At 39.5% G+C, this 14,845-nt stretch overlaps 2 protein-coding genes across 2 annotated transcripts; one reads left to right on the top strand and one right to left on the bottom strand.

The window, feature by feature from the left end:
* The first annotated feature begins 2,981 nt into the window (after positions 1 to 2,981).
* On the top strand, positions 2,982 to 5,743 carry cldni (claudin i). Its single transcript, XM_085272684.1, has 3 exons — positions 2,982 to 3,109; positions 4,454 to 4,586; positions 4,803 to 5,743. The coding sequence occupies exons 1-3, from the start codon at positions 2,982 to 2,984 to the stop codon at positions 5,304 to 5,306; spliced, it is 765 nt and encodes a 254-aa protein (XP_085128810.1). The 3' UTR covers positions 5,307 to 5,743.
* A 205-nt stretch (positions 5,744 to 5,948) lies between these two features.
* Positions 5,949 to 14,618, bottom strand: coro1a (coronin, actin binding protein, 1A). Its single transcript, XM_085272027.1, has 11 exons — positions 14,493 to 14,618; positions 13,192 to 13,395; positions 11,687 to 11,809; positions 11,469 to 11,598; positions 9,112 to 9,293; positions 8,580 to 8,699; positions 7,712 to 7,816; positions 7,473 to 7,618; positions 6,899 to 6,956; positions 6,585 to 6,800; positions 5,949 to 6,288 (listed from the first exon to the last, which is right to left on the bottom strand). The coding sequence occupies exons 2-11, from the start codon at positions 13,387 to 13,389 to the stop codon at positions 6,196 to 6,198; spliced, it is 1,371 nt and encodes a 456-aa protein (XP_085128153.1). The 5' UTR covers positions 13,390 to 13,395; positions 14,493 to 14,618; the 3' UTR covers positions 5,949 to 6,195.
* Between the last annotated feature and the right edge of the window lie 227 nt (positions 14,619 to 14,845).

The raw sequence follows: 14,845 nt of genomic DNA, 5'->3' as shown, positions 1-14,845 counted from the left end.
CCTTTAAAGCAAGAACTGGGCCACCAAAGGGTCCCTTTGCCACACAAAAGTGACAATGAGAAACAATTAGAAGTATTTCTAGATCTACACAAGTGGTTCGATCTATATACTTAACATACTTCTCTCTACTTACATTTTTACATGTGGTTTTGTGCATTTTCCGCTGTGAGCAGGGAATTGTGGTTGCACAATCAAATTACAGTAGACCCACTGAATGTGTAAAGCTAAAATATTGTGTTTATGATTCTGAGTTATATAAAATAAAACGTAATTGAATTAATCGCTAAAATAACAAGAAATAAGTAGCAACGAGTGTCTTTCACTTGGCCTATGTGAATGTTTTTGGAATGTATCTCTTAATGTGTAGTGCACATAAAATTAGAAGTATTATTCCTTGTTCACTGTGTCTTTGCATCTGTGACATTAAAAGAGGTTTCATATCTTTCTCCTGATTTTGTTAACTTGTAGATGATCATTTTAAAATTTTATCCTAACCAAACAAGACTTCCTTTTAAGGCTAACGACATCAAGCTAGTTTCCTCTGGTCAGGTGGCAACCAGCTTGATGGTGCATCATCCTGTCATTAATAGTTGTGTGTCAGTAGGTTGTTTTTTTCCAAAATGCATCACCTTTAAACGATGTGATTACCTGATGATGTGGCTGTTGGATTGGGCTGCTTGCAGAATTTATCAGCATTTGGCAGGTGGGAGGTGTTATCTTCTCAGTCTGGTGGTCTGATTCAAAATGTGAGGATCTCATTTTATTGCTCTCCATCAGTCCTTGTTCTGTCTGTCTTACAGCTTAGAGCATTAAGGCATAAAAGAAGTCCAGAGGCTTTGAGGCTTATTTAATGAGGAAAATCAACGCCAAAGACACAAAGACACACACTTTGAGAGAGCAAGAGGAGAACAACTGTAAATATGACTTTCAAATAAAAATACAGCGGACATTTATGTTGTTAGTCTCCTACTTTGTCTCCTTTACACTGATTCAAATAAATCAATCTAAAAACCTTCTCAGAATAATTAGATGGTATCTCCACTTCATTAGGGAAGGCATGCTAAATTTGACTATTATCACAATCATAAATCATTTTAAGATTTACAGGTTCTTGAAGTACATATGAGCTGAAATTTGCCACATTTTTTCCATCATTTTGAGCCTTCATGATTTCATTAGCACAGAGATAACCACATGAAAGTTTCAGTGGAGTAAAACACACTTAAACTCCAATCAAACTAGGTTTACACCGACTCCAAGAGTCACAATATAAAACTAAAATCAAATTTTTATTCAGAAGGATTTTTTCAAACACTGCTTTTAAGCAGAAATATTAATATACATTTGGCATTTTGTTTTACTTGCTTATGCTAAACTTCAAAAGGAATCATGTGATTGCTTATCTTCATCTTCTAGCGCATATTCAGATCATCCATTGATCCAGAGACCCTCTGTGATCCAGTTCCTTCTGTATGTTCAAATTGCAGAGATTTTGACAAAGATTCTCCATTTTATGCACAAATGTCAAATAAATGCAACTTTAACACATAATTTTCACACAGCAGGAATGATGACTAGAAGATGAGCCTGGCATCAAAATGTAGATAGAAGAAGACCTTGTTTTGCCACCTATCCCACATGGTGACATGGCCTCTGAAAGTTAGCCCCAAACACTTTTTTCCTCCATTGAATTATACAAAAACATATCAAGTATTCACTGTCTCTGTTCGTCTGAGTCATGCACATTAATTAATGCAGTTTTGCTATCGAAGCTATGATAAATCCCACGCTCAGAGTTAGTTATAGGAAAGAAATGCTGATTTTGATTTTAGATTAGGACACTCAGAGTGGGCTTAGGTTTCCACAATGTGTTTTTGAGCCCTGAAGATTTCACCTGGATATCTCCTCAAGTAAACAAGTTAGAAGGTCTGAAAAATGCAGGAAAAATCACACAAATTTAAAAAGCGCATAATATTGATGCACGTCAGGAGCCTGTGATTTGGAAAATATTTATATTTTTAAGGTAAATCTTGCGTGGGCTCCCTAAATATGTCAAAATTATGGCACAAAAATGAAAAGAACAGAAAAACAACAGAAATCAAGTGAAAACCTTCTTCAGAATAGCTCCATCACACAGACAGCTCTGAACTGGAGATAAGAGGGGAAACACAACAGTGGACAACAGCGAACATGTGAGCAGAAGATCCTTTTCCACAACTGGAGCACTGTGATGAAACTGGGCCAGGACAAGCCCCATGTTGGTATTCAAGGCATTTACTAATTAAAAAAGAACAAATAACAGTTTTTTCTTGTTCTGTTTGGTTTGTTCTCGATTCTCATTGATATAAAGTTCACAGCTGATGTTCAGTTTCTGTGAAAATACAGTAAAATTCAGCTGTGTAGGCAAAAACAAACAACAATAGAGGCCACATTCCTTTTTATTTCTTCATGTCCTCATGATCCATGAAACCCAGCTCATGGTCTTACGTAAATAAACCCATTCCATCTCGGTTTCCAAAACTGATCTCCGTACACTCGTCATCAGAGTTTCAACAGAGGTAGGTGCGTAAGTGAGAGGAGGGGGGATGCAGGTAAAGAAAGGTGGGTGGTAATTGTGTAGACTGGGAATGCAGAGGGAAAAAAAGAGGAGTCATTCAGATGACTCACTTTTCTATTCTAGGCAATTTGTAATAGCAACAACCAAAAATATTTTAATTAGCATCAGCATCACTGTTATGACTACAATCCCACAAACCTCTGTATGTGCTTTATGACTTCTGGTGCTGAGACATAATAATCTTTTTCCTAGTGGCTCTTTTTCCCCTGATGCAAATTAGGTAAGCGCTCCTTGTCTCCACAGCAGCGTTCAGTGAGTACAGAGCATGCTACAGGGCATGTCCAGCCAGGTCTTGTGGTCCTTCCATCATCTATGTTCCCATGTTTGTGCTCAGCCCCGCCCACACCTTCGCATTTCTCCATATATGTCCCATGTTGTCTGTACAAGACTTGTACAACAGGAAACAGCATCTTCGAGACAACACGCAGACAGGAAAACAAAAGAAGAATCTCCACTGAAATCTCACCTAATTTTTTTCCATTTTAAAAAAAGGTAGGAATCTATTTATCCACTTTTTATTCAAAAAGACTGCCTGAGCTCTGAAAGGAGACCGAAATCTGAAAAGGCTTGAGGATGAAAGGGTTGGTTGAGGATTAATTTGATAATTACTCAAATAAAATTATAAGAATCATAATAAAATAAATAGTCTTTCATAATGGACATAAGAGGGGAAATTAAAAGGTGCAAATAAATAAACAGCTGTGAGAGTAAAAAAGGTTGAAATAGTTTGAAAGGCCTGCTTTTCTTTTTGTTTTCTGTTTCTAAAGATTTCACGAGTCCCACCTGCGGTCACAATAAAACTCAGAAATCAGTCTTAATGAGGATTAACTCAAATCAGATTTATTTTCAGGGTTTAATCTGCTCTGAAAGTTAGTTACACTTAAACACGGAGTATTTTTGCTCAGTGCAGTCCCCTCCTGTTAATCCTGTACACACCTGATTGGACTTCGAGATCTTTTTTCGTTATTTCACCTAATTTAAGTTGTTGGATGCTAGTTTTAATGATGATCATCAATACGATACATTTTGGGTAACGGAAAAAGGTTTAAAGAATGCGAGAAAAAGTGTCCCTATACTTGCTTTATCTGATGGTAATGATTGTAACACCCCCTTGATTTGAAGTGGATTAAAAAAATTCCTCCAATTTGTGCTCAAATATGTAACTTTAAATGTTACACTTTTCATGAAAACAAGGGTTTTTTGTTCCTCAGTTAATCTGTTCACTACAGGTCTGTCTTACTTCCAGCATTTATGACTCAAACTTTACCTTTTGTATGATGATGACTCATATAATGGCCTTCAAATAATTAGGTAAAGCAGAGATTTTCAGAGTATGAAGAGCTCCGCCCAGATGTGGCAGCTCAGCATCTCCTGGGTGGAGATTCAGCGCTCCTGGACCTCTCAGGACATGAATTTGTTTTAAAAACATTGCCCCAAAGCCATGTTTTCTGTGAGGGCCTGTCAGAGTATTGTTTACCCACATGATTCCTCACCTACACGATCACAAAGGAAGGACCCACCCAGCAGTAAGGCTAAAGCACCACATGTAATATTCTGAATCAGCGATGGAGACTTAAAGCAACTCCACAGCTAACCAACAGAACGAGTGCTGCAAATCAGAAGTGGTGAATTAAAATTTTTTAAATATATATATTTATCATAGCAGATTAATAAAACAGATACAGCAAAAATATTGGAGAAACATTCAGCAGATGTTAGAAAATGAGCTTTTTAAAGCCAAAGACAGAAGGAGAACATCATTAAATAGACTGTAAAGTAACAATGAAAAGCTTTTAGTGATGCTCCTGTGCCTTTACACCATTTTGCCTTTTATAGAATGGGATCTGCTGTAGTTCAGATGGCATGTGTGGCCCTCGGGGTCGTGGGCCTGATTGGGATTGTTGTATGCTGTGCCGTCCCGCTCTGGAGAGTGTCGGCCTTCACAGGATCCAACATTGTGACAGCAGAGGTAATTAAACATATGTGTGTAGTGTTGTATAAGCAATATTGGATTGTTTCTGTTTATTGAGCTTATTTTACTTGATTTTGAGTAAGTGAATGTTTACAGTTCAATTTTTCACAAATGTTCTACGTGTATGAGATTTAATTATGTAGCACTCAGTTTGCCTCATGTCATGAAATGATGTCTATAAGTGTATATTTCTTCCTCTCTGCGTGTGAGTAGAGAAGTCAGGAGGGCCTGTGGACTACCTGTGTGGTGCAGAGTACTGGCCAGCAGCAGTGCAAGAACTTCGAATCCCTGCTAGATTTGGGTGCAGACCGGCAGGCTGCCAGAGCCCTGACCATCATCAGCGGCATGCTCTGCTGCCTCAGCTTGCTCGTTCTTTTCTGCGGGTCCGACTTTACCACCTGTGTGGAAAACGAAGACGTCAAGCCCAAGATCAGCCTGGTGGCCGGGGTGGGCATGCTGCTGGCTGGCATCCTGGTAATCATCCCTGTCAGCTGGTTTGCACACAATACCGTGAGGGACTTCTACACCCCCCTGTTGAGTTCTTCCCCAAGGATGGAGATGGGAGCATGCATCTTTGTAGGCTGGGCTGCAGGTGTGCTGCTCATCATAGCTGGAGGTCTGCTCTGTTGCTTCAGCAGGCCCAAGCAAGGCAACACAGGAGGAAAAGCCAAGTATTACAGCAACAGCGCCTCAGCCCCAAACAAAAACTACGTGTAGTGGTGTTTTAAAAGGAACTGGTGTTTGAGAGAAAGGAGGGAATGGTGATCTAGTCGGACTGGAAGTGATAAAGTAGACAACACCGGTTGAATGTTTTTGGGGGAAAAACCCCAAAAAATGTAAATATTAAATTCTCACTGCAGTTTGTACTTTCACATTCATAGAGCTGCTGGTGATGTAAAGCTATGAAAGTAACGGCTGTAAAGTCCACATTAAATTTGCAAGATTTTTGTAAAGTTTAAAGTTTTGGTTTCAATTATAGCATAAAATATATTTAATTTGTTGAGCAATTAAATAATCAAAGGCCTTTTAGATGGTTCATATTTTACAGTTTGAATGTTAATCAATGCTCTGCTTGTCTTTTTTTCCTTGATATTTTTATTATCTCTTCTTTAAAAGTCTAACCAAATGCACCTCAGTGAACCTCAGGAAACATCTGGTGCGCGTGTTTCTCTCTTGATATGTTCTCAAAAGTCCGCAGTATATTTTATAATCATGAGATGTTTGTTTGTACTCATTTTATTTTGTTTCACATTTGGTACGGTAATGAGTATAAATGATTAAAATGGGGTCAAAATAAAGTGCGTGTATCCATTTCATGTGTGTTTCCTTCAAAAGAAAGAAAAAAAAGGGGTCAAAATGTACTTTGAAAATACAGACAATTTTATTTCAAACTAAAAGCATATATTATGGTTCTTGTTTTCTCAAATTGATCACACAAACCAAATAGACAAATTCAAGCTTTACGCTAAAAAATAGTTTCATGACATCTACCATCTTAATCTCTCCCTTTGTCTCACTGTAATCAAAAGTTAACAAAAGTTTTCTCGCTGTAGTTTTTGCTCCACTCTTCTCGCGTGATTTCTGCTCTTTGTCGCTTTCTTGCCGCTTAATGCTTGCTCTCCAGCTCTTTCACACGCGTGGTCAGCTCCTCTAGCGCTTCTTTCAAGTCCTTCACCTCCTTCCTCAAAGACTGAACCTCCTGAGGGACAGAGACACACTTGTGATTGGGTGGAGTCCAATGATGTCATGGAGTTGCTCATGTTTAGCTGATGGTCTAATTAGCCATCAAGGTTTGGTTGAAGCCAATAATGTAATCATTGACAGATTTCTCCAAAAAAGTCAAAAATAAATTTGCAACTGAGACACCAAAAGCAAAGTTTAAAGACTCATAAATCAGTTATGAAATAAATTAAGGAAAGTCTAACTCCTAAAACTCATTCACTTATTATCTGCAGCTAAAACAGAAGCAAAACATTGTGGATCTAAAAGACTCACCCCGCTGCTGCCATGCTGATTCCCTGCAGAAGCAGTGGTGGTCTTCAGGAGACTCTTGTGAACTTTGAACTCCTTAGCTTTAGTCGTAGCTACAAACCCGTCCTTCAGGGATATCAGATTAGGCGGGGCCTCTTTTCCCTCAAACCACTCATCAGCTTCGGCCGAGGGCTCGGGCCCGACGGTGTCTGGGTACAGATCTTCCTGGAACAGGTCCGACTGCACAGGCAGAGACAAAAAAAGAGAGTCAGAGTTCAAATTCCGCACAGATTTTCTTGAACCATGAACCTAAAACCTAGGATTTGCTAAAACCTTACCTTGCGTGGCACGGTCATGACTATAGGCTCACACTTCCTCTCGTGCAGCTTGTAGAATCTGAAATTAAAATAGTTTGTTCGTATTTTAGGTTGTTGTGTCAGATTAGGCTGAAATAATACGCTTCAATTTGGAGGAAGAAGAAAGATTTTGCCCTCAAAATGTTAAAGAGCTGAACAGTAAGCTGGGAGCTCATCTAACAGTGCTTTTAGTATCAAGTTGATGTTGTGGGTGCCATCCCATTCTGCATTAAGAGAATGAGAAAGCAGAAAAGATGGATGCAGACGCTGTGAAGTCACCATTTGCTTTGGAAAGTGTTATGAGTGCTTAAGCTTTCGCCATCTTGGTGTTTTGAAAGCAGATGTGAGGCATGGATTCACTGTGAAACCACATGGTCACTGAATAATGATCCAGCACAGCCTGGATAATCCTGTGAGGCCTATAATGATCTCATAATCTTCATGTTTTCTTCACTATGACCCCAAACTAGCGGCTGAGCCCATAAAGTCTTCACAAAGGTGTTAAAGAGGTCACCTTGCTGCTTGCATAGCTAAAACCACTGAGATATGCCATTACCTGGCGATTTCACATTTGTTGACCTCCAGGCCCCTCTTGGGCATGTACCCCATCCCCTTCTGGCTCTCCTTGCTGCTGTACATGGACAGGTAGTGGACATAAGGAGCTTCATCTGTCACCTCGAAGTAACGGATGCTGCTGTCTCCCTGTGAAAATGACAGGATCAACAAGAGGGCTGACTGAGTCTGTGTGGGTGGTAGTGATGCAGAAAGGCTGTTGTTTCATAATCTAAATCTAACCTTGCCACAGAGGTAGACGACGCCAGTGTCTGGGTCAAAGAATGGCAGGAGGACGCCACTGCTGGTGTCCAGCTCCTGCAGGGTCAGTGCCTCTCCAAAGTTTTTCTGTTAAAGGATAGAGAAATATTTAGCAATTAATCACATGTACTCTAGCATCACATGTACCCAGCAGACTGCAGGTAAGCTGAGGATTTAATTGAGGCTAATATTTCAGCACAGACACTTAATACTGTAATCTGGCTGTTGTGAAACAGTGGTGTTGTAAATGCGAAGAGATGCTCCCTAAAGGCAAACACCTAAAGTTTGGAATCCACCATTAAGGTTCAGCTGTAAAGATTTTCGCACTATAAAAGGGTTTTTACTTATTGTGTAACAGGTCAAAATGATTCACGAGTACAATTCAGCACAGCAGGCTGCTCTTACAATCATGTGCTGAAGGAGGAAAGCTGACGCTGGAGGCGTTTTGTGCTCTGCAACTCAGCTTTTTAAGTAAAAGAAAAGAAAAGAGTCTCAATATTAAAGTTGGGGCACATGTCATCTTACAAAATCTGTTTGAGGATAAGCCCAGAGTCTTATCTGAGAGAAAGGTTACAACTCTTTTATGAGACTGTTTTGTCTTTATTTCAGGTGGGAAAGTGTGACTAAACTGGACCCCACTCTGAATTTAGGAATACAAGTCCCAAAGACTACATTTGCTACATTTTATTTTTTTAAATTTTCAAACATTAACGAATACACATTTTATGTCCCAGAGATCTCAAACCACATGCTCAGAGGAATTTAAGACATGACTAAGGATTATGAATCATAAAGTTCAGTAAGCAAGATGCTTTGTCTGAGACTGACTCTGTCAGTTGTTGACACTCACCGGATCCCACAGCGCCACCTGCCTCTCACTCATGCGACTGAAGCCGGTACTGAGGATCTTCCCGTCGGACACAAACACCGCCCTGACAGGCCTGGAGCCCTCGTGAGGCTTCTCCTTCTCCTGCACACGAGAGGTGGCGCAGAGTAGCAAAGTGGAAGAAAATTGCAAATTATATGGAGAAAGAAAAACTTTTCAAAATAAAAGTGCAATATTAAATAATTTTTTTTATTTCTCTTTTTCCATCATCATTATCAACAAATCAACTGAAAAACTCTATATTTGGTAGTTTCCTGGTTTAGTCATACAGCAAAAGGCCAAAACCAAAAAATAAATGTTTTTTTTATGAGCATTTAAGAGAATTCCCTGTAGATTCATCAGTAATGATAAAAATAACTGGTGTAGCTCTGCTGAGTGTGGCCAGTGTTACTCAAGATCTTTGTGCAGAAACGTGACTTTTAAAGACTTCCTCTGTGACACTGAAGTGATGGTGGTGACAGAGCGAGATAGCGAAGGCCGATCAGAGGAAACCTACATAGAGGACGGTGCCCTTGCGCGGGTCCAGCACCCTCAGGGTCTTGTCCTTGCAGGAGGTGAGAATCCAGGAGCCGTCCCTGTTCCAGCAGGCGCTGTAGATGAGGTCAGTGTGCACGGTGTCGATCCTCACCACCGCGTCGCCACGAGCCACGTTCCACAGGATCACCACGTTATCACAGCCTTCATGGACACAATGGTGACATCAAAAACAAAAAAAAAAAGCTTAGAGTCTCATTAAAGGCTCATGAATTAAATTTAAGTGATTGATACAGAGTTTCTCGTTTCTTTTTTAAAAAACAGGCATCATGTGCAATTCAGCCTGATTTAGATTTTCACTTTTAAACAGTCAAGAGCTTCAAAGTTTCACGTTTGCAGTGAAGAGGAACATGTAGAAAACAGAAGTTCACAAATGAAGTGGACGCGCTGTTTTACACCAAATAAAGCCTCTGGATTACACTATGATACCAGAGCACCATATAAAGATCTGAGACACGTCTAAACCTCGCGTGGCCAAACATTTGCATGTGCATTTGTGAAATTTTTGATTGCAAAAAATGTTTCTGATTATCTACCTCTCATATAATTTTTTATAGTTTTTCTTTAAAGGAACTGACTCATTGTTGCAGCAGTGACACACATTGATTCAACTTTCTTTTCTTTCAAACAGACACGTGGAAGAAACAAAGGATGGAAAATACTGTGAATGTGTAATTCACTGTACTGTTTCATCTATAGTTGGTTGTTAAGGTGTTCTTTAAATGTTAATATCTGTTAGTGAAAGAGGAGAACTTGCTTTTGTAAGAGCTAACAGGCAAAAAATTGTCTAAATAAATGTAAGTTTCTATTGTTAACTCTTTTTGCATAGAAATAGTTATATATTTTCAAATATCTAACACTGATAAGGGGAACAGTACCTAAGGGGAACCTAATTAGCCAGCTATGTAATAGATACACCAGCTTGGTTACCAGAAGGTAAAAAAGCTGGAGTAACAATAAATAAGTGATTTGAACTATATTAGCAACAGTGGAAACACTGGAGCAAAATTAATTGACTTTTCTGTTCTGATTAGATGCCCACTATGACCACAAATCATTTCCTCTGAAGCAATGTTATAGTTTGAATGTTTAATGTTTTTAATGCTTACTTAACTAAAATAATAATTAAAAATGTAAAAAATAAAACTAAATGAAACTATTTTGAGAACTTTGAAAAGTTACTAAAATAAGGCTTAAAAAACTAGCAAATATTCTTTTATTACCTTTTAGTTTGGTAAAAATAAATAAATAATAATAATCATATATATTGAGACTTTGGATGTCTTTAGATGGTGAGTCAACTGCATTAAAAGTTTTGTGTTTTCACTGTAAAACCTAAATCTTTTCCTAAATCTTGCCTTTGACATATGTCGCCCATACAATAATAACTTAAAAGACTCAAACTATCACAAAAACTGATGAAAGGTAAACTAAAACTAGACATTTTTAAACAACAAAACTTGAACTGAAACATTAAAAATCTGCTCTGGAAATTTACTGAAACTAAACTGAATTAAAAACAAAAAGTCAAAATGAAATCAAATAGAAACGAATTAGAAAATGCAAAAACTATAGTTGGACCTATAATACGTGCTTACTTAGCAAATTTATTAGACCACCACCCAATTTTAAAGTGAAATATGCTGGAAATGTTATTGCAGCTTAAATTACAGATTGTGAAAATATTTCAAGAATATTCTGAATGATGTGCGCCCACTCGGTGAAGATGTGCACTGTGCACCTCTTGTGCTGCACCCTGCTGGGCAAAAATAAGACCTTAAGTTTGTAATGATGGCATGAGATCACTTCTAAAGACACCTGAATGATTCAGCAGGAGTCGAAACTTTTAAAGAAATTCCCAAGTCTAAACTTATTTTCAGACTTAACACCTGTTAAAATTAAGTCACTGGGTTCTTTTTAAGGATAAGATTCAGAACCACACGCTGCCAATCCCAGCTGTCTCTAGGACAAGGATCTATATTCTCCTTCTTCCTGTGCTTTTTCCTTATTTTTTGTGATTAGTTTTTAATCTGGAACGCTGAGTCTGTAATTAAGATGAAAGATTAATAAAGTGTGACTTCAGCGTCTGACAGACTGAAGGTTCAGAGAGTTCGTGTAAAACCGTGAGCGGAAATGTCATGGTGCTGCTGATCAGAGTTCAGAGCGCAGAGCGAAGGAGGGTGGAGGCTTGAGAACTTCCTGTTAAGCAGAGGTGTGAGTCTCATTCAGCAAAACATCTGCGATATGTTACGATCATCCCTGTCTGCTTCCTCATTACACATGATACGCTTCTGTGTTTTTAGAATCAGCGAATAATACCTGCACTCATTAGCACATTATGGGCAGTGGGGTGCCAGCTCAGGATGCCAACACGTTTGGAGTGACCTTCCAGCTTGACAACGGGATCTGTGAGCGGTGAGGTGAGCCCGCCTTCCGGGATCTCCCAAATCTATTCACAGACAAAGACTTTTAAACATCTAGTTTTTGAAATCACAAATAGCATTAGGAATATTTCATGTCAGACTTTATTGCCTTACCATGACACTGCAATCCTCAGAGCCACTGGCAATGATGTTGTCATTATGAGGACAGAACTCGATGTCCAGGACCGGACCCGTGTGGCCACATACAGTGGGGTAGGACATGTCGATACGTCCTGTCTGCAGAGGCAAGCATCAGGATAGGAGGACATTGACTATGACTCATGCATGCAGTGCAGAAAACACTGCAGCTACAAAACGTAAAGAACAAAAAGCTAATGCAAGAAAAAAAAAGACAAAACTAGATGAGAAGTTTATCAGCTGACACCAATTAAACAGCTTTGCCTTCAATTAGTGCTCATTTCTAGTAAGTGGGTTAAAAATGAGATCAGGGCCAAGAAGAGGAAACCCAGTCATGAAGCGGTCTGAGAAAAATAACAATTACACATCATTTTTATTTTTATATCTTGCATTATAAGTCAGTCACATTTAGCTCCATGTAGTTGCATTCATTCTGGTAAAACCTTAAAAAAAAACACTGGGCCCTGAAGCAGGATGACACAACCATGCCAGCATCACGCTCAAAACAGGATGAGTTTTTTTCCACTACAGCGCAGCTCTGCAATTTTATGCCCACTGGTCCCTGCACTTATTTTTGTCCTTTGAGAATCCCATGCTAGATGCGAGATAAGACCATGAATAATGTGATTTCTGCAGGCTTCACCAAGGTAAATATAAGATTGTTTAATACCACAAAGTGGGACAATATAATTGTCAGGTAAAATAAGGCCAGGACATTAGATTCTTGTCACTTTCTCTGTCATTTCTAATGATAGAATTAGCTACATGAGATGGTAATTACTTAGTTTAGAGGCAGTGATCTCTCTACAGTTAACTGCAGCAGCAAGAAGCAGTGACATTATTCGGTGATTTTGTCTGACAAACCTGAGCAAAACTCCACGAAAAAAGATTACACATCTTTCTGAAGTACAGTCTTCAGACCACAATCACATAAAAAACACCTAACCTCACTGTAAGCATTTTCAGTGCCTGCACAGAACGAACTTCCCAAGCCCGAGGGAACACTTCACTGAGTTCACAGCCTCTGACAAATTCAGCTGGCCATTAACTCGGCCACAAGGTTTGCAATTTTGCACTTTTTCGGGCACATAAAATGCAATAAATGAGCTGCAAGGCCTAACCTAACGCCCTCTATAAGTGACTGCACAATAACTGGGTTGAGGCCACATCCTGTCCTCCTACACTGAGCTGACAACAAACTCCTAATATGGTGAAAACTTCTCAACAGCAGAGCAAGTGACGTGTAGACAGACTCAAAGACAGCATCAAACTTCCTTATTTAGCTGAATGTGTGATGGTGACTGGCAGCATTCAAATTTTAAAGTGCAAGAATGCTGCTAAAACAACATTTAATCCCTAACCTGCATCTGTAATAGTTAACACACCTAAACATAGTATTAAGAGAAGTATATAAAACAGTATAGAGCCGAACGGTGGGTTTATTTGTGTTCTTTTGTTTCCTGGTGATTCCTGTGACCCACCTTGCTCAGCGGAAGCACCATGAAGGCTCCCCCACCGCTGGCGTCTACAATCATGGCCACAAACTTGGGGTTAACGGAGCAGAAATTGCTGTCCCAGGTCATCTGGGAGATTCGGATGTCATCGTAGCATTGGTCGGCTTTCACAGCCTGGCCAAAGACGTGACGGAACTTGCTGGACCTCACAACCTTTCTGGACATGGTGAACTGAGAAAGAATGAAAAACAAAAAGGGTGGAAAGAGGAGAAAATTAATGTGCAAGAAGTGCAAGAAGTCTGTAGCAGAGTTGAGAGAGATTTATTTTATGGGTCATCATAAATCATATTGTTTGTTGGTGCTCTTTGAGTTCATGCGGAAATAATCTGACAGACACAAAGCTGATGAAACCGTTGAAAGACTCAGAGGAAAGCTAAAAAAGGAAGAAGCAAAAGCTTTCACAACTGCTTCCTCTGTGACTGGTACTCTGGCACTCTATCTCCTTCTCTTTTTAACACATACATATTAAAAAGCAAGAAAATGTACAAAAAAACAGCAGAAAGGAAACAAAAAAGTAGGCCTTTTATCATCTAAAGCACATGCAGTGTCCTTAAAAAAGGTACAGAAGCTGCCCGAGCGGCAGTTACACCACATCCTACAAAGAGAGTAACAAAACCACAAACCTTTCTTTTCCTCAGTTCATACAGTCATGCTGTTACTTAATTCCCCGCATGTAGGCATGCTTTAAATGACATATTTGACGAAGTAAGCTGAAACATATCCGGTAAATGTAAGTGTCTGCGTGCGCAATGAGATCAGAACTTCAATCAAAAGCAGCTGCAAAATATACGAACTTTGCATCACGCAGGAACAGATGAAAAGCACTAAATAAGTCTTTCTTTACCTCCATTTGTAGAGTTTACTTCCTGAAATCTGCAGCCGCGCCTAAGCTCAGATTCGGTAGCTTATGACAATTTTGCTGCATGTGCATCACAAGACCTCTCGGGCTTCTCTGCAGCTAATTTAATAATCCTTTACAGAGTGAGCCATAATTTTATCAGGACTCTAAATGCATGTCAGTAATCTGTCTCGACCACTATCTCTCTGTGTTGTGATGGAAAACATTGACCAGTACAAAGTAGGAAACAATTCACTGCCTTGAAATAGGAGAAACTCAGGCCATGTGGAAGATGAGAAACAAAAATGTGTCACTGAAATTAGTGACATACGGTTAGCTTCAGCTATTTCCTTCTTTAACCAATGCACCGATTACAGGTAAGATGATATCTTCAAGAGGTTGAGATTGCAGAGAGATGATGCGGGCCTACCTGGGAGTCGTGTGGGGGTGATTCAGCTCAAGGAGTTTTGGCAGTGCACCAAACGCCCTGCCACCAGAATGAGAACACAAGAGGAGACTGTAGGTTAAAGTACATGACAAATGACAGGGAGGAAGTGAGAGTTTCAAACGAAGGTGGAAGTAGGAGGTGTCGGCTGTGACATGTGCCGTCTGCAACAAGCTGCAGAAACCAAAGTGAAACACAGGGCACCATATAAGATCTTTTCTAGGATTGAATCATGATAAAAGCGTCTAGCGGTGCAATGCAGAGTTCAATCCACACTTACCAACAACGGCAAACAGATGCAGGCCATTGCTGCTTAGAAGTCACCTGGTTATCAAAAC

The sequence above is a fragment of the Mchenga conophoros genome, linkage group LG4 (genome assembly GCF_057382185.1).
Source record: "Mchenga conophoros isolate Kocher_MC1m ecotype Shallow Benthic linkage group LG4, M_conophoros_male_GT1.1, whole genome shotgun sequence".
Classification (NCBI taxonomy): Eukaryota; Metazoa; Chordata; class Actinopteri; order Cichliformes; family Cichlidae; genus Mchenga; species Mchenga conophoros.
Note: the sequence above shows the minus strand (reverse complement) of the source record. Positions and strands in the feature narration are given on the sequence as shown.